This window comes from Centruroides vittatus, unplaced genomic scaffold, assembly GCF_030686945.1.
Source record: "Centruroides vittatus isolate TY-2023 unplaced genomic scaffold, ASM3068694v2 contig_400, whole genome shotgun sequence".
Classification (NCBI taxonomy): Eukaryota; Metazoa; Arthropoda; class Arachnida; order Scorpiones; family Buthidae; genus Centruroides; species Centruroides vittatus.
In genome coordinates this window covers 2650857-2675918 of record NW_027122215.1, presented here as the reverse complement: position 1 = coordinate 2675918, position 25062 = coordinate 2650857, and the positions used below count along the sequence as shown (strand labels likewise).

The following is a 25062-nucleotide window of genomic DNA, read 5'->3' as shown; positions in this document are numbered from 1 at the left end:
AAAAAATTGTAAAAATTTATCAGAAAGTTATAATTACTGAATATTTTATTTTATTTTAGAAGCATAGTTTTTATAAAAGGATAACTTGTTTTTTAAACTGCAACTAATCTACAGATTGTTTTTACATAAAATTCTGTTGAGGAAGTTTTCTGTTTTCCTTAAGATATGTTTATTATTAAAAATAAAATATGTGAAATATTTTACAAAATCATATTAAAATTTTTGCAGAAAAGACACTTTTTGATAACTACAAAAAACTGAGAGAATTTTCTATTATTTGTAGCATGTACTTTTATGTATTGTCAATGAACTTTTTTCTATAATGTTTTGAAAAATTGATAGCATATTGCTAAATTTGAAAAACAAATTTCATTATAGGCTATCAATATTTATTGAATACATTTGAAATAATTAGATGTGCTTCAAGACAAATTTTCAATTCCTAACTGAATTTATTTTTAGTATATATTAACAAAAATATTTAATAAACAACAGTAATGTATATAAAATTAGTTCATTTGTTTAAGAGGTTTTAATAAAATCAAAAATGGCTGTGTTATAATAGGAAAAAATTTTTGAATTAAAATTGTCATGTTGGCATTTGTATACAGATGCTCCACTACATACAAACATGACAAAACCTCTGGAGTCTAAGTCAAAACTAACCTAGAAAGTACACAGAATAACCATGTATTGTTAGTGTTTGATCCTTCAGTGTACTTAATGGAATACATTATGCTTATTTGAAACACCTACTACTGCTTAGTAGTTGATGTTTCAAACACAGTTTTTTTCACCTAATGCATTTAGTTTCCACAATAATAGAGCCACACTTCTTGCATTTGTCTCCACTGCTAGACTTACTATTACATTTTGGATGTATTTTTGAAGAACTAATCGTAAAAGTTTAAAAAACTGTAAACAATAGCAAAAAATGCTGTTACTCCATGTGACCAACTTTGGTGCCACCTCATGAGCAGTGATGGAACATCAGAATTCACACAAAAACAAAAAATGATGATACACAATAGAAATAAATCCACATTATTTATTTATTTTTGCCTAAAGACTGACTTCAACACCATCAGAATTCACAAGTCTGAAAGTTTGGAAGTTGAATGTTCGTAAGTATGAGTGCCTGGATTTAATATACCAATAAATTATAATTCAAAATATTATCAAACTACTAGTAAATGATTTATATTTGGTTATAAAATATATTGAATGTAAATGTTTACAATTAATTCCATAATCAATAAACCAATGATTTCAATTTAACAGTAAAAATCATTAAAGTATGAGCAGGTATTTTAATCTCCATACTCATATGAAGTTTTCTTTTCCATGATCTACAAAATCTTTCTAAACACAGTTTGTTCAACAATTAGGACATTCTTATTATTTCTTCTAATTGATACAAATAAAAAACATTTTAAAGTCAGTCTAAACACAACTCATTACTGTCATAAAATGGTCCAATATAATTTCTGATCATATATCACTATATCTTTGCACTTGTGTGTAAAAGTGTAATAATGCATGATCAGAAATACTGATTATATACATTGTATAAAGTGCACAATGACAAGTTTAAATTTGTAATATTTATTGTTGATTTCTCAGTAAACAAATTGAAAGTCATATGTAATTATTATGATTTATCTTGGGTTTGCACTAATATGTATTTATTGCAATTGATAGCATGGATACAATATCTAAGGCATTTCTGTCTAAATCAATCAATCAGTCTATCTAATGACCACTGCCAGCCTAATAAAATAATTTGAAGAACTGTCCAAATTCTTTTAGCAATATGAATATTACTTAATACAATTAATCAATCAGTCTTTACAGTTATCAAATCTATTGAATTTGCAAATTTAAGTGAAAAAAATTATTTTTAATGTACTCAATTTTTATATTGATAAATGAATGTTTTTGTACTTAGATCATTTAATGAATTATATAATTTTATAAAAATTTAGTTTAAATATATTCATTTCTTTATAAAATGATTGCAATTTTGAATTATTAATAAAATACTATTTGAAAATCAATTGTTATTTTCTATTAATATTCAAATATATTTCAGTTTTATTTTACATATATAGAATAATAACAAAAAAAAACTGCTTTATTGGAATGAACTCCAATAACAGATTTATTGACTACTGACTTGGGACCTGAAATTTTTTGGTGTAGCCCATAATGGACTTGGTAAAAAAAAAGGCCCTTTTAATGCCCAGATGCAGAAAAGATTTTAAGCACTTTCAGACAAGCAAATTCACTTGTTTAGATAGTTTAGGATTGAGATGAGCCAATATAAAAGATGTTGATTATGTAGATATTTTATCACGTATGTAACTAAATGAAAAGTTATTATGTTCATCACACTATTAACTTCTCTTCAGTTATTATTAGGTATACAACTTATATAATAACAGCTGGAAAGGGCTAGGACCTAATATCCATCCAGAATATTGTGAATGACTAAACATGAAATTTTTTAAAATAAATGTCTCACTCTGATGATAGTGCCTCCATCTCATTCTTTTGATACTCTTGGTTAAAAAGTGGCTGTAGAACTTAATGGTGTGACATATTAGGGATATTGAACATTATAACTTTTCATTTAGTTACTTGATAAAATTTGCATAAGCTACACCAGATAAAACAATAGAAAATAATCAAATTGCTTTATATGTAGATGATATTAAATATAACGCTTACATTAATATTTATTAACTTTATAAACTTTACAAGTTAAACAGAATTAAAAATAGACTATTAAATATTGTAAAATACAATATATTACAAAATTTCAAGTTTTTGCATCAATATCCTTAATAAATGCTTTAGCTAACATTTCTGGTGTTACAACTGTTTGGAGAAAATCTATAGGAAGAACAAAATGTGTTGTTAAAGAATTTTTACAATCTTTAATTCTAAACTTATATAAAAATATTCTTACCACCAATTAGTTGCATTGGAGGTTTAGATCCACCATGAGCTAACACTTCCCTCCTATAACGCTCTCCTGCAGCACGATTCAAAGGATCATCTTTAAAGATGGAATGCCAAATCTGAGCTGCAATTGCTCTTGACATTGTATAGGCATAATATTTTGCTCCGTAGCCAACAAGATGACCAAATCGAAGTTGCCATGCCTTAAAGATTTCATTATACTTACTCATAAAAGTTTTATTTTATGTAAAATAATTATTTCATTACTACTCACTGTATGAGCTACATGAGGAAGACCATAATAATTTTGTTGTACTTCTTTTAAAATTTCAGTAGTTGATTTACCGCTTTCTGGTTTGTTGTGATACTTCTGATCCAAAGCGGCATAAAACACTTGAAGTTGAGCTTCGGACGCAGAAAATAAATTTTTGGATAAGCTTAAATTTTTAAGTAGAGATTCAGGAATTGGTTTACCAGTCTCGTAATGGCGTGCAAATTTTGAAACTACCTAAAGGTTTCCAACTTTGTATTTATTTTCTTAATATATGAGGAAATTGTATGTAAACAATGAAACTTACCCTAGGATCACTTGCAAAATATTCCATGAGTATAGACGGTACTTCTGCAATATCGGCAGAGCAACGAGTTCCTGTTACATGCTGATATTTTGTTCTTGCCAACATTGAATGCATAGCATGACCCATTTCATGAAACAAATTATCAATCATATTTGGTGTCAACAAGGAGGGTTTAGACCAAGTTGGTGATGAAAAATTCAACATTAAAACTACAACCGGAATCTTGAATTAAACAATAAAATTTTACAGTAGTCGATTTATGCGTATTTATTTAAAGGGCAAAATTATAATATTTACTTGATATGATCCATCTTTTAGTAGACGCCCACCTTGAATGGTAAAATGACAGTCTTGGTTAGGTTTGTCTTTACGTTCAAAAAAGTCACAATAAATATATCCTAAGAGAGTACCATCTCCTTCCCAGACAGACTACAATAAAATTTAATTTTTCTATAATTTTTAATAATAATAATAATAATAACCGGACACATACATCACTCTACAGAAGGCCACTATATTGAATACATGTCATATTGTGAGAAAATTCCTGAATACAGACACACACACTGATACACTTCTTTAATTTCTGTTTTGGTTACTATGCCTTGACTTTGGTCCGGCATAGTACTTAGCCACCGGTGTTAACCGAGTATATCTAACTTAACCCAACATAATAATAATAAAAAGTGACTTACAAGTTTAATAACATCAGTATGCCAAACTTCACCATTCTTCACATTCTCTACTTTTAAAGATATATCATATAAGGATTGTAAAAGATAATTAATTCCATCCATGCAAACACCAAGTGAAAAATAAGGGCTAAAATCAGACCCCTTAATCTGGAATCTACATTAATGTTCATTGTAATTATTTAAATTTTACAAAAAATTATTATTTACTCTAAATTAAATTTACCTTTGTTGTTTGGCTAAAGAAGTATAATATGGAATATCCATGGTTTTATTTCCTATAAATTATTTTAAACAAAAATTATAATAAAAATATTTGTATAATTAATTTACAAAAAAAAAACATTTATTTAATTGCATAATAGACACTTGCCTACAAATATTTATAATTTAAATACAAATACAGTGAAATCTCGCTTAATCAGCACTTATCATAACGAGCAAAAAAAAAATTGTAAAAAAATTGACTTGATTAACAAGCCATAAGAAGAGGGGGAAGTCCCGGATTGGACACATGCCCATCAGTCTGTGTTTAGCACTCGTTCTGCTAGCATCTTAGTGTCACACATTTTTCCAAACTTGTGTTCAGACATATTACATATAAACATCAACAATCATAGTCCATTATATAATAAACACACCAAATGATACACCAAATTCTTGGGCTATGTAAAGGCCCAAGGCCCAAGAAAAATTATTAAGTATTAGAAATTAAATAATTTGACTAGACGTAGGCAGTTATGCTGGCATCTCATATTAAATTTAATGACCAATTCCAAATTAAATTTCAATTTTTTTTTGTTTTCTGCAAATCGAATTCACATTCCATGTTGGTTCATTCTGTGCTATCAGAAAAGATGATTGATTCATGCTCTTAACAATATATAATTTTCTTTCAATAAACATTATACATAAAATATTTGAGTATTTTTTTTTTTTTTGGCATGGAATGCATTATTGTATTTTACATTAATTTATATGGGAAAAATTGTTTCGCTTAACGAGTGTTTTGCATTACGAGTAAGATTCTGGAAAGAATATGCCATTAAGTGAGGTTCCACTGTAAACTTCCTGTATGACAATTTCTAAAAGAATCAAATTAAATGCATTAGCTAGAGTTATAAAATCAGTATTATAGATATTTTGGCTTTGATATTCTGATTTAATCAAATACTATTATTAAATTTTAATATTCTTAATCGAGATTTAATTTTCAGAATATAAAAAAAATTGATAATTTGATATTTTAAATTAAGAAATAATTTTTTTCATTCAAATAATTGAGTAAACTAATTATACACAACATATTATTATAGAAATTCAAACTTCAATATTCTTTCAGCAATTTTTATTGTAAATGTCTTCAATTTTTAAAACATGATGAATCTGAGACTGATTGTCAATTGATGCCTTGAATAATAAATTTATTTTTACACTCCTGGATTTATGTGCAAAATTGAAGATGGTTTTAACCAACAACAGATTGCCAGCATGTAAATTAATATTCAAATTTAAATGACCATTAGAAATTGGAGATTTACAGATTTAAATCCAGATCATATGGCCACATAGAGCATAAGAATGAAAATCATATCAGATTTTATGATGCATTCAGTCAAATAAATTTGAAATAAAACTACAACGAATAATTTAAACATAAATAATAGTTAAAACTTCTCTCTATGAATCAATTATATACAAAACTTCATAAATATTTGTGCTTGATTAACACTAACCAAACAAATTTTTACTTTCATTTTTCAAGTTTTCCCACAGATTTACATAAACAATAACTATGTGATCACGTTTTCTTTTTACATTGGAAATGCATTTGTAAAAGTAACTTTTTAATTGGAAAACAGTAGAGCATCAATTATCTGAAATAATTTGGGAAGGACAATTTCAAATAATAGATCAAACTTGGTAGGAAAAGAATAAGAAAGATAAAGATGAATTAAAATTAATAGTTTTCTTTATTTTAGTACAAAATAGATTAAGGAATAGAAATTTAATTCATATGAATGATAAGTAATCACACAAAATTGTCTAATTTATTAAAAAGTAAGCACTACTCTCTCATTACAACAATCTACAATGAACTAATGAAAGTTTTGGATTCAAAGTAAACAATCCATAATAGTAAAATTAATATTAAATAAACTACAACACTCACATAAAAATTATTTATTACAGTTCTCTTTTTGAAATAAGTCACATATTTTTCTTTGTTTTATATAGTTTCTTTCTTTTTAATTCATCTAAATCCCTGGCTTGCTTGATCATAACAAGAGGGATTTGAAAAATCTGCTTCACATTGCAATTCTAATTATGTGAACATTGTTTCTAATGCATTTAACATATTAGAAATCTATGACTTATTAATCAAACTTTTCTATTTGTACTTAATAAGTAAAACCTAATACTATAATAAATTCAATGGGATAATAAAAATTTAAGGTTATTTTCTATTATCAGTTCGTCACTTTAGAGTGAACAGGACATGATAATTGTTGTATGTTTCTGTCTTGTTAGTAGTTTACAAATTCATTCCTTTTTAAAATAAATATAATAAAATTCGAATTATAGATTTCAGAAAACTAGTAGTATGAAAATAGCATTAAAAAATCTTAAGGTTACTGTCATTAAGGAGTTATGGTTAATATTTTTGTCTTTCTTATACTTTTATTTTCATCTAATTAGCTGTTTTGATTCATTTCAAATGTAATAAATAGGAATTAAACTTCAGTTTTTTTTTTAATTTTTATTCATAATATGCAATTGTTTTATTAAATTGACCACCTTTTATCAAAATGTTTTAGTTCTGAAAAGAACTGTTATAATAGTTCTTAAAAAGATTTTAAATTATGCACAATTTAGGAACATTTTCATTAAGAACATCAGAACATGATAAATTTGACAACTAAAATAACTAAATACATTAAACATGATAGTCCTAGCTTGACTGTGCAACATTTCACTTTACTTAGCTACAACAACATTACCAGTCACCATTTTCCAAACTAAAGCATGATGTCACTACTATTCTTATTTGCTTTATTTTAATTTATACTGTTAAAATCTTCATAGTAATTTTAATAACATTTATATAACATTCAAAATACTAAGCAACTTTCAAGTATGTGGAGAATAATAAAATAGATCTTTGGGATATGTTTTCAAAACAGTTATTGGACAATTGATAGAAAATTTCAATATTCTATTGGACGACTTGAACTTTGCAATCCATCAGCTCCTTACCATATAAAGCACTTTTTTCTTTCATTGAACAGACTGTAGTGATGATAACGAGACAGCTCAATAGTGGACCTACAGAAGATTGCCAACATTACATAAAAACTTCATAATTTCTGGAATTAATACTCTTTGGTCTGGAATTTTTCGATAATTGATTTTCAGATAATTGACACACTACTGTATTTAATTAAGAGCCTAACTGAGCATATTATAAAAACAAACTTACTTCTGCATATTTGTTAATGGTTTTCTTCATTTTCAACATTTCATTATAATCAATATTTGCTCTAAAAATAAAATAGTCAAACTATATGCTATTAATTATTCTTATTTATTTTTATTATACTTCAAAAACATCAAATTGCAATAACAGTATAGTTAAGAATATGACTTCTGCATTAAATCTCATGAAGAATTATACAAATACAGTAAACCCCTGCTAACTCTTGACTAATAGGGGATGAAAGGTTTTTCAGTTTACAAAAGTCTGAGTTAGTGGAGTTGTTTTCTGTGACAATGTGGAAAAACAAGAAAGTACATATATACATTACAGTAGTTTATTACAATCAGCTCTATACAGAAGTTTTACTGGACTTTGGTACATTATACTGCTGAATTTATTATTACAGGATGAGTTCAAAAAATTTCATAATGGTACAATATATAGCAATATACAGTCTTTAGTAACCCACCAACTTCAGTAATATAATGTATGGTATCAAAGACTTCCAAATATCAAAAACAATTGTTGGGCTGCAATTTGAAAAAACTATAGATCTATAAATTTCCACCATTGTTTGTCTGTCCTTCCTTAATCTCGAGAATGGAATTAGAGAAAAAATGGGACCAGATATGGAAAGCTTAGGGGCAGGAGACCCAATTAACTATATATAAAATTTTTGAATTGAAATAACATGACTTCTGGTTTGCAGCAGAAGTCATGTTATTTCAATTCAAAAATTTTTCCCTGAAAGGAGTTAGATAAATGATCGCCATGATTCTATTGTAACAGGAAAAGTATGATGTACCAGAGCAAGACACTACTATTTTAAAGTGGAGAGCATATATTTTAAATTAAATTAATTAAAAATATGATTAAAAATTGCAGCCCAGCATTGTGACAATGTCACAATAAATAACTGCTCATTAATTATAACTTTTCAATTATCAAGAAATTTTAAATTACTATATAGTTTTTGAAAAATTTGTCTGAATTATGCAAAGTCCAAGTTAGTGGGAGTTTATCGTATTATTAATTTTAAACTTTAGAATTTATAAGAAATATAAATCTAAAAAAATTTTTAATCTATTGCACAAATTAATTAATTACCTAGATTTTAATTCATCAGAAATTGTTTGCAAAAACCTGTTAACTACAGAAGGATTTCCTGCCAAACTTCCATTTATTGCACGATGAGCATAAGTATCAAATCCACATAACTGAGCAAGCTGATATCGAGCATTTAGTAATTCTTCTAAAAGCTTTTCCTGATGATCATCAGGAAAGAGAAAGATTTTATAAGCAGCTTCTCTGACCTATAATAAAATAAGAACATTTCTATAGAGACATTAAATATGTATTTCTTAATAAACTGACATTTTCTACAATTTTTTGTTACTTTACAATAATACAATTTACATATCTCTTATCCTTTAATTGCCTCATCAGCAAAAAATGACAGCAACTTGATGTAGATCACAATCTAAATACTACAAGGTGTCAAAATGTCAAACTGTTCAATTCAGGTTGAAAGGATGAAAAGTATAAAATCCTGTTTTGAATACTTACAATTTCATTTGGAGAATCTGCAAACAATCCATTGACAAGTATACTGTCACCATCAGCTGAAAAACTAAATAAAATATATTTTTTAAAAATATATTAAAAAGATTGTACTTAAATGATCTCTGCGAAAAGTCAAAACTACATACCAATGACGTATATTTTCCGGAAGTTCGGATTTTAATACAGAACGAGGTTTTAAACTTCCATTCATAAAATGCGAACCAATGTGTAGAATGTAAGAATTTAAATCTACAACAAGTTTCCTCTGTTAAGAAAAAGTTATTTTAAGTTAAAGAAAATATTTTAAAATTTTATAATAAAATATTTATTACTTTATTAGAATCTAAATGAATTCCACTCTGTTCAAAATCAAACAAGAAAAGTTTAGCAACATGGTCATCTATTGGATCCGTAGGAAATATATCACCATTTTCAGAAACATCACGAACAACTTCGTATAATTTTCTATTTGTGTTTAGCCTGAAAAGAGAAAGGAATGTAGAAAAGTAGAAAACTGGAGGTAGTTTTAAATTAAATTTTATTTCATTAAAAAACTCACTCTTCCACTAAACTTCCTATTGATATGGCAGCATTTTCTGCAGCATATACAAAACGTTTTTTTGGATGTCCAATTCTAACAAATTCTGCCTAGAATCATATAAAATACAATGAAAACAATTCTGTAAACTATCGAAAATTAATCGTGACTTATAAATATAGATGCATAGATGATGATTTTGCTGGTAAAACTAACTGGTAATTAGTTAATTATTGATATTTTGCATAATTAAATATATCACATAATATTGATTTTAATGTATTAAAATATTTTGAAACGATTCAAATTAAAAATTATCTTCTAAATTGACTTCATGTAATCAATCATATTAAATGGAATGGAAATAAACTTATTTACAGAAAACAAAATGTAGTAGTCAAAAACAGGCATCAAATATTTTACCAGAAAAATCAATCTCAAAAAATATATATATATTTATTTTTATAAGGCATAAAAGTTTAGCTCTTAACACTTTATAAGAATATCATGGCATCCTACAGTTCATATTGAACATCTGTCTATGTAAACAATAACTCAACAAACTCATTTGGCATCTGTCTATTTTAATGATGCTTATTATTAATTTACTCTGCATTACTTTAAATTACATTTTCTTATCTTACCATCATGTATTTATTAATGAAATTTTTTGTATATAAGATTAAATAATTGTAAATAATATAAAGTTAATATTGTTTAAATAGAATTACTATAAATTACAATGCAATGCAGAAAATCCCACAGACATGATGTTCCAACATAAATATGTTGAAAAAAAATCTGTGTGAAGCATTTACCCCAGGAAAAAACATGACTAGTTGAACAACTTGGCACTTTGTGGACAATCTTTTTCAGCATATTCCATCCAAATCAGAAAAATATGGCATCAAAACTGAGATGATTTGTAACAGTAAAACACAATATATTTATAAAAATGCAAGGGAAGGTTATAGTTTTCTACATCACTGTGACAGTATTCACAGTGATGTAGAAAAGAATCTACTTGACAGACCATAATAAATAAATAAATTGGTAGTTACCTTAACAACAGGGAAAAAGGAATTTGAAAGTAAAAACAATTAGTTAACTTTTATTGTACCAGATGGTGTTGCTGTGTCAAAACGTGTTGCTGTGTCAAAACATGTTACATGATAATTCCTCACAATATTGCAATCGGTCATGTGTGAGAGTCACACGAGACACATTGAAGCAATAATGCCTCAAGGCCCAGTGTGTCAATCAGTGAATGCAGCTTGTTATATATATCTCTGCCACAAAATTATCTTGACTTGCAGAAAAGAAATTGCCTACCTGCATAACTTTCATGCAAGATGAGACACCATCCCATATTACATATAAAACAACACAATTGTTGTGTACATTTGGTGAGGACAGGTTAATTTCTTGAATGTTTTTTAATGCCTGGCCATCATGTTTTCCTAACCTAAACCCATGTAATTTTTGATTATGGAGTTATTTGAAAAGCTGAATTTATCAAGATAATGCTCAATCATTTAGCTAGACTGAAGACAAGGAAAACACAACCATTCTCTAAGACATGCTTCAAGAGCTGTGAATCATGTTATATTTGATTCCAGCACATTCTGACTCTTGTCTCTCTGTATATATATTTATATACACAGAGATTTTTATGGATAACTAAGAAATAAATCTTCAAAATTCAGTTCAGAAAACAAAAATACATTGAGATCATAAAGTCCCTCTATAGAGTGTTCCTGGAAGTTTCTCCCATTTTCCCAAAGTAATGACACTACAGCAGACTGAATGTTGAAATAGTTATGATGTTGCCTCTTGGCTGAGCCTGATGGGTATGGCCCACTATGGAGGGACTTTTACTTTCACACTATATAACAAATTAAAAATCTAATATGTGTAACTAATTTACAGGGTTCCTACTCAAATTTTTGTTTTGCATTCCCTGACTTTTCCTGATTTTCCCTGACCAACTTTGTCCAAATTCCCTGACCCTCACATTTCTTACGGTGTGGAATATCGACATAATAAAACAGCATTTTATTTACTGAGAACACCGAGTATATCTATCCCTCTTTTTGCCTAGTTGTATGTTTCAAAGACTGCCACATTAAAAGAATACAGTATGCATACATCCTGTAGAAAAATGTATGATAGAATCCACAACTTCAATGTAATGAAAAAATAAGCAATTTAAAAATGAAACATGAGCATTTTATTTTATCATCATTTATCAATATTATTTGTATGTAAATCTAGTAAATACAAGATAGCATAAAATCAACAAACAGTATTCTTTGATATACAAATAGTACTGTACTGTACTTAAAATGAGCTCTTGACTTAGAAACACATAATTTTAAAATCTTTCAACAAAAAGAGTAACTTTTTCTAAACAGCAACATAATTTTAACAAAAATTTAAATTTAAAAATTTTCAAATAAAGCATTTTTCCCTCAAAAAAATCGATCATGTAAAAAAAGAAATAGTTTTCTTTTGTCAACCACATTATTTCAAAATGGCGTAAAAATAGATTGTATATAAAGAGGGATAAATGTAAGTTTTTACTATAGCTTCTCTAACAAATCCACTAAATCTAGCAAAAAATTAGCTGAATTGGCAACTCATTAAAAGAAAAAAAATGTTTCGTTACCGCCATTTTGATTTTGGTTTCGATGTAAAGGCCAGAATTTTAATAATTATTTTTAATAATTTTTATTTATTATTTAATTTCGCATTAAATTTTGTCTTTGCATAAAATTTTCTTAAGAATGCAGACAAAATTTATCTATTTTAACCCTTAATTACAAATCTTATAATTATTGCAAATCATATCACAAACCATCTTTCTCACTTTTATAGCAAATTTTAATAAATAAACTAATGTTTTCAGCAATCTTAAATAACCTTCCTCAGGTTTAACATAATTCCAAACATCAATTAGAACATAAGATTTGAAGCTTTGCATTTTGTTTGTGAGATATGATGACTCTTTCCCTTTGGGAAAATAAAGGGGATAAAATTAATTCTCCCAACGTCAGGAAAGTCGAGGGACTAATAAGTATGTGGGAAACATGGTACAGACAGACGAAGACACCTCTTTACCATTTAACTTGTTTATTGTAAAAATATGCTTACAATATAGCTAAAGTTGTCTTCGTTTCTCGTCTTAAGTTCATAGTGGCAGTAGTGGAATCCAGAGCAATTTTCAGTGAACGATCCGGAAAAAAAAGTTCATTTGATTTCTGTTCGATGTCTAGCACTAACATATATCACTCGTGTTTTTCCTGAGTTAGAAAAGTCCTCCTTTTGAAAGGCAACTGTTAATTTGTGGAAGGAAAAGGTAGCCCTCGATCATTCCCTGGATTGGTTTCGGACCATCACCCAGCTTTATGATGGGGATCTAATGGATTCTCCGATTTACTTACGTCAATCAGAGAATCCGAGTTCACAGAAGTATTCGTTGTCTTTTCAAACAATGGAAAATTCAACTCCAATCCAAATGATCAATCTTGAGAGCTGCACTTTCTTGACTATTTCTCAAGTTTCTATAAAAAATTTTTTACTCATTCCTTTTTTTTCATCTAATAATTTAATTTTTTTACGTTTTTGTATTTTAGTGAGACTTGTATTCCTATGACGTCATAGTATTATGAAAATTAGGATTCTTAAAATGTATAGAATTTAAATAAAATAAAATAAATACTACAGAAATAAACATCAAACGAAATTACAATTATATGTTAATAAAATATAGAAGTTCAGCGCATAGAATCGTAACTACAATTCTTTTTCTTTTGCAACATAACCATAAAAATTGTTTTGTTGTTGTTTCGCACAAAAGATAATCAAATTTATTTTAATTTTTTAGTAATTTAATTAATTTTTTACAAATTTACCAGCTTTTTAAATTTATAATTAATTATAAGCGAGTTAACATTGGTTAAACTATCAGATTACCTAGTTGATTTTCAAAACGATAACTACAGTATATCTATTACAAGTATGATGCCTAAATTTGCCAAAATCAGTGGATATTTTTTACCCAACATCATTTCTGTTAAACTAATTATTAAACTATGTATCGAAGTTGCGGAAATTAACGGAAGAGGAGGAAAAATACGCTTGCAGTACAGTTCTTTTCAAGGAAAGTTGTAACAACAAATGTAAAAAACTATTAGTCGGCGCCAGCATTTTACTGTAAATGTCGGGTAGCTATTTATAATTTTTTATGTTGTGTAGTAATGTTTTAAACGTGAAAAACAATTAAATCACGGATTTTTACTGATCTATTTAGCTATTTTGAAGTGAACAATCTAATAAATTACGATTTCAAGTTTTAAAAGTTTGTAAACTAATTTTTAATTAGTTATTTTTTATTCTAACTAACAAATTCATCTTTTTATAATCGCTGAATTATTAAAATTAAAAATTAAACACTATTACATAATAGTAGTTTATCCTGTTATTAATCCACAACTGTAAAATTATATGGCTTCAGAACGATGAAAAGAGCCATTTCAGATTCAAAACGGATTCTGGTATATTTTCTTATTAAAGATTGCAGCATTACTTCTTGCCGCCTGCAGATGGCTACGCTTAGTCAGCCATATTCAGCAAACGAAATCAACAAGGCAGTTAAGGAGACAAATTCCCTGACTTTTTGACAGTTTTCGACAAATTTCCTGACTTTTTGACAATTTTCGACAAATTCCCTGACTTTCCATGACTTTTTCCGAAACTAATGAAAATCCCTGACTTTCCCTGATTTTCCCTGACTTTCCAGGTGCGTAGGAACCCTGAATTTAAGTTAATTTTACAAGTATGAAAATATTGTTTGTATTGTTTGAAAATATTCTTTATATTGTTTGGAAAATTCATAATTAATAGGACAGTGAAACTTAGTATAATTGAATTTTGTCTCAATACAAGTCAAAGACATCATACAATAAATTTCTAAAAAAGAATAATGAATTGATACATTTGCTATTAAATTTTATTGAAAATGTGAGGGTCACAAAAACGCGTAGAAATTGTGAATAATTATAAAGTTCCAAAGTCAGGAAGTATCAGTGGTCAAATCGGGTCAGGAACACGTGTTGGTGATGTAGACCAGACACGAAAGAAACTTTCTTAAAACTTATCTTAAAACAAACGTGACTCGATGACGAATGACGGAGGGGAATGTCAACCAAGAGAGAAGGAGCTTTGTCCAGGTGCTCGCAAACAAGTGTTGGGAGTGAGAAAAAAAGGGGAAAAATTAGCCGCCAGAACATATGGCAGATTGTTTGGGGCCATAACAGTGTAAAATACGAGCACAAACTCCAAAGGATCCGTCAACACCTCTTGGACCTCTCCCGACCCAGATTGGTCTCGGGTTTCGCAGAGAAACAAAGAAATGACCAATTGGGGTAAGGGAGAGGATGAACAGGACCAATCAAAAGGGTGAGATTTGAGGGAAAATCTTATAAAACCCCCGATCTCAAGGTCAAAAGGCAGTTATCCTCTGGCCAAGTGCAGCTTCCCAGCTCCTAGACCTTCATCACTGCTGATCTCAACAGCCCAAGATCCATCTCCCGTGCATCGGACGCTCCTTCATCCAAGCCCCGGGGCCCATAACGACAGAGCAAGGATGACATCCGATCATCAACAGAGTTGATCTAGATCGCATTTTGTACCATTATTATGTAAGTTAACTTAGTTGTTAGAATAAATGGTTCTGTGTAAGACACTTGTCACCTTTGTCTCCTGCCGCCACCACCCACATACAATTCGACTCTAGGTTTTCCTGACACGTGATTAACTGTTTTCCCCTGGAAGTCGGCAACCTTACAAAAAATCTTGACAAATACCAAAGTTAGAAAAGAAAGTACAATTTTGAAATTTTTGTTTCAAATTTCAATGACCGAGGAAATTTGATTTAGAACTATGAAGAAATACCATTAATCATAGCTAATAGGTGTTAAAACTGGAGTTATGATTATTTTTTGAGAACCATAACATGACTGATAAAATTGAATTGGTTTGGTAAAACAACCCTGACAAAAAAAGCCAACAGGTTCTCTACTATACAGTCATTAATACATCACAAATGTTCAAATGAGCCAAATCTGTGTGTATTGCAATTTTGGGGATATGTCATTTTTCCAAGCAAAGCCAAGTACATCAGCTAGTATGTATACAACACTGGAATATACAAAATGATTTTAAAATATTTTTAGTTTTAAAAATTCCTTTCCCCAAAAACTATCAATTTAATCTCTGTACAGTTCCAGAAAAATGAATGAATTACATAACATTATTTAAACATACAGGAGTTTCCCTTACTTTTCCGTTTGAAAATTTCCCAACATTTTCCTTTATCTAAGGTGTAGGGAAATGCTGATCTAACCATTACAAAATTTAACAATAATTATCAAGGAAGTATGTCCAAAATAGTTTTTTATATGCATATGACTATAAAAAAAAAAAGTTGGCAATGTTGTTTCTGGACTTTCTCAGCATTCTTTATTTGTTTTCATCCCTAATAATTGCTGCCATTATCTTTAAAGACTTCTAATTTGTTCAGAAGATGTTAAGGAAGCCATATCTCCTGAACTAATAATCTGGTTTTCCAGAAAATTTCTAGAAAAATTTTCCCCTAATATCCAATCTTGCCTGCAAAATTTCAGAAATTTTCAACAAAACAAGAGTTAAACTTTAAAGGAGATGAAAAAATTGTGCCCACCCACACACACATCCACACATATTGAAAAAACCCTCAACTTCTTTACATTTCTCAACATTTCAAGATCCAGAGTCCAAAATTGTAAAAATTTTGGGGGTAATTTTTGATTGTCATACTTTCTCCTCTCTTATGTTATATAACAGCTGGGAAAGTAATTATAAAAAAGTTTATAATGATGCTTTTAATGACATATTCAATTAATTATTAACAAGATAGCACATTTATGAGCTTTTTTAAAACTTCTATAATCAAAAACAACACAATAAAAGATTGTGCTATTTTTAATTATATTCTATTGACAAATATCAATTCTATCTTTATGATTGAATTATAAATTATATAATTAGATGCTAGAAGTAAAATTTAGAATAAAATTGATAACAATAAGCCACAGCTTAAATCTGAATATTAAGTTTTGTCTAATATTCAAAAAATTTACACTAATAAAAACATTGAAATATTTATTCTGTAGCAGCACGTATTGGCTTAACTAATTTTAATTCTTTTGCTATCAGCTGATATTGAGTATCAGTTCATCTCTATTTACTTCTTCTCACAATAAAAAAATTGGAGTTTGATCTTCATTCTCCAAGTAACTTTCAAGTGTGTAGAAAGGACTCGAAAAATAAACTACATTCTTTTTTTTTTTTTAACCTTACCATTGGCATCAAAGATATGCCATGCAACCTGTGCAGAATTAACTGTTGAGTTATCTCATGCTTATCGTGACTTTGAATTAGAAAGATATTTGAAATAGTTCACTTACCAAATCAGCAACCTTGCATAATGTATCAGACAGCATATCAAATATTTCAACAATTTTCTGTTTCCTATCAGGAGAAAGCGCTTCATTTACCAAACTTCTAGCTTCTAGAATAGCATTTTCTTTCATTAATTCAAACCCAAGAGGATCATTAAGTTCTCTATAACCAAATAATCCCTAAAAACAAAAGATGTTATTAAACAGTTAATATAGGTTTAATATAAAAATTATATCATATACAGCAATATATTTAATTAATCATATACAAATTAAAAAACAAAAATTCAAATTAAAAACACCATTTACATAAAAACTATTTTATGATTAATTTTTATTAAAAACACTATTTTAAATTGAGTATTAAAAAATAAATAAATGTTGATTTAGAGAGTAGCATGTAAGTCCTGTCTACATGGTAACATTAAGTATCAACACACGTCTTAGAATAGTATCTCTGCTGTTCACATGTACTTCATTTTTTTAAGTTTAAGCTAGTGTCGTACACTAAGTTATTTTGACTGAGTGTTGCTAGACAGTGTCTAGGCTGTCTACACATGATTCACAGAAGTAACTTAATCCAAGTTATTTAAACTGTAGAGTATTTGTAAGTCAACATTGATGAACATGTACTAGCTGCTTGTGCTTTTTTTTTTAAACTCTTTCTGCCCTGTGGGCACTAAGAGCAAATGCATTGATACATAAGAGACAGAGGAAGGTGCCCCCAATATTTCTGTACTGACAAACTGTCCGCTCTTCCAATGTATTTTCTTTTATACCATATTATTGTGTCCTTTATTGAAACAAGAAAAGGGACAATTTGTCCTTTATTTTCAATTTTCAGTGATGATTCATAATGGCAATAGTAGATTTTCAGACAGGCATGCCTATCCTTGCATATCAAACCATATCCTTCCTCCATAGAAAACTATAGTTTACAATCAAATATAAATTCTAAATTAAACTAAAATTTACAAGTATTTTTAGTCAATATAAAAACTACAGTCGACTCCGCATAAGTCGACACCCGGATAACTCAACACTCGTTGGTTATGTAGTCAGTTTTTTGTGGTTCCGGCCGACTTACATAGGCATTAATGTTATTAACCTTAAAAAACTCGGTTTACTCGACATCATTTAACTCGTCACCACTGGATAAATCAACATACTTTTTCTGTTTCACACTTTTTAGAATTATGATAAGTCGACTCCCCCCTGAAAAATGAGTTCACACCACAGCTTATTGTACAGTGTGAACTCATTTTTTCAGAAGGGGAGTCGACTTATCAGACGTCTAAAAAGTGTGAAACAGAAAAAGTATCTTGATTTATCCAGTGGTGATGAGTTAAACGATGTCGAGTAAACCGAGTTTTTTAAGGTTAATAACATTAATGCCTATGTAAGTTGGCCAGAACCACAAAAAATTGACTACATAACCAACGAGTGTCGAGTTATCCGGGTGTCGACTGTATAATTTTTAAATCAAAATCTAAAACAATATACACAGAATGTTTAGTTATTAAATAAAAAATCATTTAATTTTACTTTTGGGGTGGGAGAGTGTAGGGTTTGGAATCGCTAGGCGAGCGATTTCCGCCCTGGTTTATTATAACGAACTTTCATAATGGAAAAGCCGTTGGGATCAGCCGTTAGAAACGACCATTAGAAGATCCGTTGTGTTTCAAATCGACGACAGACGAACGATTGGCCGGCGGGAAATGACCGTTGGCGGCCGTTGTGGAAGAATTCAAATTTGATTGGCGGACGATTCGAACGTTGGGACTATTTAAGCAGTAGTTTCGACAGGAACGGGAGCTCATATCGTGAGTTCGTATCGGGATCGGATCGGATTAGGATCGTTGTTACCGAAGTTCTAACTGTCTCTCTCGTTGGACGCTACGGAAATCTGGGAAAAGTATACTCCATTGGTTTAGTACAACTTGTTCCTGACTCGGATGTGTTGTTAATTATAAGTCTGCTTGTGGAGGTCGTAAGGAGTTTCTTTCGACGAACTTGTACGGGAATAGTCGGTTGTCGTTGGATTAGTGTTTGTGCATATTTAATTGTGACTCTAATCTGTATTATTTTGTATATTTATACTGTAAATATAAACTTTGTGTTTCGTCAAACCGACTGAGTGGTTATTTTGAACATTACTGAGAGAATGAAGTAAAATTTAGAATGGGTACCATTAACTACAGAGGGTGAAGCATGCTATTTTATCCAGTTTTAATTTTACTTTAAATCTTTAAATTTTAAGCTCTGGTTCTTTCAGCTAGCTTTTTTGTATTTAATATGTCCTCCTTTCCTTGTACTAACAGCTCTTCTCATCTGTATGCAGGATAGACTTCAATCACTTTTTCACAGGTTACTTCTGCCCTCTCTTCATTTAAAGCCTTACTTAGTGTTGCTGTCCTCCTGCAGAAAGATCTTCAGAAAGCCAAACCAAAAAATATCCATGGGTTTCACATCTGGTGATTTTATGGAAATGTTCTGGATTCTCTTCTGACTTTATTGGAGCCTGTGCAAGACTTAAATTTGGCTATGTGTAATAATGTTATGTCATGGTAAACAAAAATTGTGGGGCATTCTCCTGGATAGTTTTTCAAGTTTAGTCTATACTCTCTACAGTAATGGTACCAAAACGACATTGACATAGTACTTGGCATTCACCTTCACCTTTTGTAGAACTGTAATGATATGTAATGGCTTAAGCCTTAACAATACACTAATGATCATCATTTTCTTCCCAAACTTTTCAGTTTTTTGACAGTTTTTAAACTTTGTATTAGCCTTTATGAAACAGATTTTCCTAGTACCATTGTAGTCTTGCATATTGAACAAAGCCTCATTCATTGTGATAGCAAATTCAGATTTTGATCCCATTAAATGCATCTTGTAAAGTTTATGATGGTTGTTTTTCAATTGACCTTGTGAGCCTCAGTATGCAGAAGCATTTTTCTGACTACATTCTTTACCTAAATCTTTTCTAATAACCCTTTGTATTGTTTGCTGTGATACTTTCAGTTGCTTAGATATCATTCTCTGAGTTGGAGGGTTTTTATTTGTTTGTTTGTTTATTAATTTACTGCAACGCAACACTTGGGTAATCTGCCTAGGGGGATGCCTTCCGGGAGGTCATTTTAAGAGTAACTGGCCCTATTCAGGAGTTACAGATGTGAAGAAAACCCAAAACACTCCTTGTGGCCAGCCCGTCCTGAAGAGGTGCGAACCCACAACTGAACTCCCAGTGTTCAGGGAACAGAACTGCTTGGTCACTGGTGGGCCTGAAGGGTTTTTCTTTGACATCATCTCATTAATCTTCTTAAATGCAGTCTTGATTGTATGATATATCCCTCTGAATGACAAAAACCCATTTTTCTTTTCTTTGCATCTTTACCCATTAAAATTAATAATGTTGCATATAGACTTTTAAGAAATTGCAATACTGTCATTATTCAGTTGTTTTAAAATGCAAAAGGCTGACAAATCTAGTTTAGAAAGGTATAAACTTTACTTTATCGTCAAGTTTCTTTGACATTTTTGAGTAAAATAATTAGATATTTTGGGGATAGAATACACAGTGATTGCTTGAAATTTATGATGTGAATCAAAAAATGCATATAACAAATTTACCTTGGAAAAACTTTTGAACATGTAAAGAAATTTTACATATTCAAAAGTTTTTCCAAGACTTTTTGGCAATAGTAGATTTCAGACAAGCATATGCCTATCCTTTTTTTAATTAAGATGATAAATATCTTGATAAATATGTTCATCTATTGCAGCATTTTGTAGAGAGTAGTGATAGACACTTGTGTCAACATCCCAATAACCCGATATATAAAGATTATCAGGATAACCTGATTAAGATTACATCTTAATCAGCCAAAAAAATACTACTTTTATTAATTAATTATCAAAAATTGATTTAAACTTAATCATTTTTTTTTAAATTAAATACAATAAAATGTAAAAAATAACAATTTGATGAATGACCGAATAAAGTGGCTGGTAAAATAATTTATCCCAATTTGGCTTCTACGGGAATAGTTAATTTCCTACCAATGACTGATGTGAATATAATTGTTTAAATTGATAAAAGCTATTTTCTGAAAGTATAGAGCACATTGCATGGGATATACATTAAATTTTGGTGTAAAATAGCCTTTACAGATAAGTATCTTTTTTGATATGTAAATTTATCAGAGTGTCCATTTTCTAAGAAATTTCCTTAGATATTAATTGAAAAGTATTTTTCATACTTCACATTTTACCAATAGTAAAATTCAAGGTCAGAGTTGCAGGAGTTGGAAGAATTTTATAGACTCTGACTCCACCCTAAAACATCCTACTCCAAAAAGTCAAACTACAATTCCACATCACTGATCACAAGTGTTTAAACAACCAACAAATAGCTGAAATAATCAGGCAAAAATCCTACAAATATTATAATTAGAAATTAACTGATAAGAACAACTAGAGGTGGAATCTCTTGACTAAAGTAGAAACTATAATTTAATTTTAAATTTAGAAATTTAGAATAGTCTGGAAGAAAAGAATCGGCCCAGAGCAGGAGTCAAACCCGCAACTTCCGCTTACCATGTAGCGTGCCGACCAGTTACGTCACCCGGACCTCTGGGCAACTCTTCCCCTCCAGACTATCCTATAGTAGTTCCAGATACATCTACCTCTAGTTGTTCTTATCAGTTAATTTCTAATTATATTTGTAGGATTTCTGCCCAATTATTTCAGCTATTGGTTGGTTGTTTACTTTATATATCAGGTTATTGGGATGTTGACACAAGTGTCTATCACTACTCTCTACAAAATGCTGCAGTAGATGAACATATGGGTGTACTATAGATTACCACCTATGGAATTTCAGGACTTTGATTATATATTTGAACTCAGGGGACCGAGACGAGTTCAACAGTACCCTATTTTTGGACCGGAGACGAAAAATAAAAAAGTTATCATACTTTTTTCCGGTGATCGCGCAATGATAGGGAGTCGCGTCACTCTACGCTAAGTTGGCCTCGCTATCGCAATCGGGAGTCGCGTGCTTGCTGTTAAAATTGCCTTTAGTAGATGTTTCCCCCCTTTTTTTACTTTGTTCAAGAACTACCGTGAATCGATCATTAGTTTAGCACATGGTGGCGTGTGGTGGCTCCCATACGAGAGATCAGTCGGGCCGCCATGTTCGCTGCCATAAGTAACATTAACCGAAATGGCGATCACGCAATGATCGGAAGTCGCGTCACTCTCTCCGCTCTCGTATCGCGTGTTTAACGCTCCGGGAGATGACCGTAGTCCGACGTCATGGTTTGCAGACTTTACCGCAAGATGGCAATACTAACAACTACGGTGCCATCTGCATGAGAGCATTAAAAAAGTATGGTAACTTAAAAAGTGTAATAACTTTTTATTTTTCGTCTCCAGTCCAAAAATAGGGTACCGTTGAACTCAGGTTCCAAGTTCAAATATATAATCAAAGTCCTGAAATTCCATAGGGAGTAATCTATAGTACACCCGAACATATTTATCAATTCACCCTTGTATATATAAAATCATTTATTTATTTATTTTTTTTATAATTTTAACACTATAATATAACATATTATTATATTTTATTTATACACAAATATATAAGTGGTGTGTTTGTGTTTATCTGTGTTTATGTTTTATTTTATCAAAAATGAATAAATAAATTTCTAAGTTTTACTGAGTCATCAGTTTTATGTAATCTCCAAGCAGCATATCTTGCGAATAAAAAGAAATTTCTGAAAACAATACATTAGCGATAACATAACATTTTCAGATATTGCCGGATTTATCAATCTGTAAAACGTTACTTTATCAAGAATTACACATAAATTGGATTATTGTTCTTTTTTTTTTAAGCGAAGAATAAATTAATAAAACAATAGAAATATCAAAATTTACAAACCATTTTTTCTTCTAATATACTAAATTTTTTATTGGGTAATGAGTTGAAAGCTGATGCCAAGTGCGACCAAGTTGTAACACTTCTCGTTGCAATTCTTCCTCGATATTTATAATGAGCATATTTTAAAGCATGACACTGAAATAATGTCCGAAACTTAATTCTTGTCATTATCAATTAGCACCGAAAACCACGTGATTCATCGAATGTCAATCTAAACAATATTAAAAAAATATTACATAAATTAGAATTTTTATCACATTTAAATAACCAGAATTAGCATTTTATATGTAATTTACCTTATTTTCAATTGTTAATCGTACTTTTCTTCAATGTGAAGAAATTATCATGGTTAATTTTTCATAAAATGATTCCAATTAACATTTTACGTGGTTCGGTGTTTAATATGTGAAGGAACGTTGCACAATATTTAAAACTTTAATTATTATCAACCAATTTGAACGCCTCTTCCAACGTGAGCAAAATGTATCGTTTTCAAGTCACGTGATAATGTTTAGTTCTGCAATTTGGTAAATCGATGGTATCATCAGTTTCGTAAAAAACGTTAGGTACTCGAAGTTTTTTTTTTTTTAATAATACAAAAGTTTATTATATTTATTTTCGTGACAAAGGAATGAATATATCGTTTCAGATATTGAATATGTACATATACATACCCAGATATACATATCAGCGGCCGGATGGCCGAGCGGTCAAGGTTAGCAGCCTGCCGCCCTGGGGGACCCGGTATCGAATCCGGACGCGTCGAAAAATCCCCAGGAATTTTTCGGGGGGTGGTTCTTCCGGATATGTCGGTCCCCGTCCCTTACCACCCGGTCGCCCCATTGTGGGCCTGGCCAAACCCATAATGGGCTTGCTAAAAGAGGCCCTCTTAGTGCCCACTGGGCGGAAAGAGTTGCAAAAAAAAAAAAAAAAAAATATACATATCTAAAACATTTTTGATTATTTAATATTTTTAATGCTACGACGTTATTTATCGCCATATTCTAAAAGTTATTAAATTTCAAAAAGTGTAAACAAATATTTGAATTGTTTTATCCTTAAATTAAATAAAACAATTTGAATTGTTTTTTCTTACATTTTATTGCAATATTTTAAGATGCGAAAATTCTACTGTTATTAATTTCATGGAACCAATTTTATTCTCATATTTTTTAAAATTACTTCCACTCTGTGGTTACTAAAAGGGATTTTTTTCATACCCATCGTGGGTTCGGCCAGACCCACAACGAGGAGGACCGATATATCCGGGCCTGATAGTTCGTGAAAAATTTGTTGGATGTTGCTCGCCCAGTTTTGATCCCGGATCCCCGGAGCGATAGGCTGATGCTTTAACCGCCTTGGTCATCCAGCCTTTAACACGACCTAAGAGCGTGATTTAAACATTTTTCGGTAGAAATTTGTTGATACATTTTTATAAATATATATTCATTTTATGTAAATCTTTTGTTGAGAGAACACAGTATTTCTTTTCAAATGATCGAGTCACGGCAGTGACTCCCCGCCAAGTAAAAAAGTCACTGACTGACTATATATACGGGAATCAATATTGCTGATTTTCCGAGGTTGATTTCTCCCCCTCCCCCAATGTATAAATTAATTCTGAATATCTCGTTCGAAAGATATTGCTTTCTTAGAAAGTGTGCAAAATTTCAAGATTTGTAATAAAGAGGTTGCCGAAATATAAGCAATTGAAAAGTGCAAAATTTACAAAAAGCTGTATTTTCTTCTTCTAATCTTGCCCAGCAATAGTCGAGTGAATAAAACCACTAAACACTG

At 30.1% G+C, this 25062-nt stretch overlaps 1 protein-coding gene across 1 annotated transcript; it reads right to left on the bottom strand.

The window, feature by feature from the left end:
* Nucleotides 1–2720: 2720 nt before the first annotated feature.
* Nucleotides 2721–23793, bottom strand: LOC136976453 (mitochondrial intermediate peptidase). The gene is made up of 16 exons (XM_067271730.1): nt 23562–23793; nt 23266–23476; nt 17322–17495; nt 9835–9923; nt 9608–9755; nt 9422–9540; nt 9279–9342; nt 8820–9025; nt 7712–7776; nt 4461–4512; nt 4238–4391; nt 3840–3971; nt 3543–3764; nt 3239–3472; nt 2972–3167; nt 2721–2895 (listed from the first exon to the last, which is right to left on the bottom strand). Exons 2-16 carry the CDS (start codon nt 23431–23433, stop codon nt 2822–2824), a joined length of 2097 nt encoding a protein of 698 aa, XP_067127831.1. The 5' UTR covers nt 23434–23476; nt 23562–23793; the 3' UTR covers nt 2721–2821.
* Nucleotides 23794–25062: the final 1269 nt, after the last annotated feature.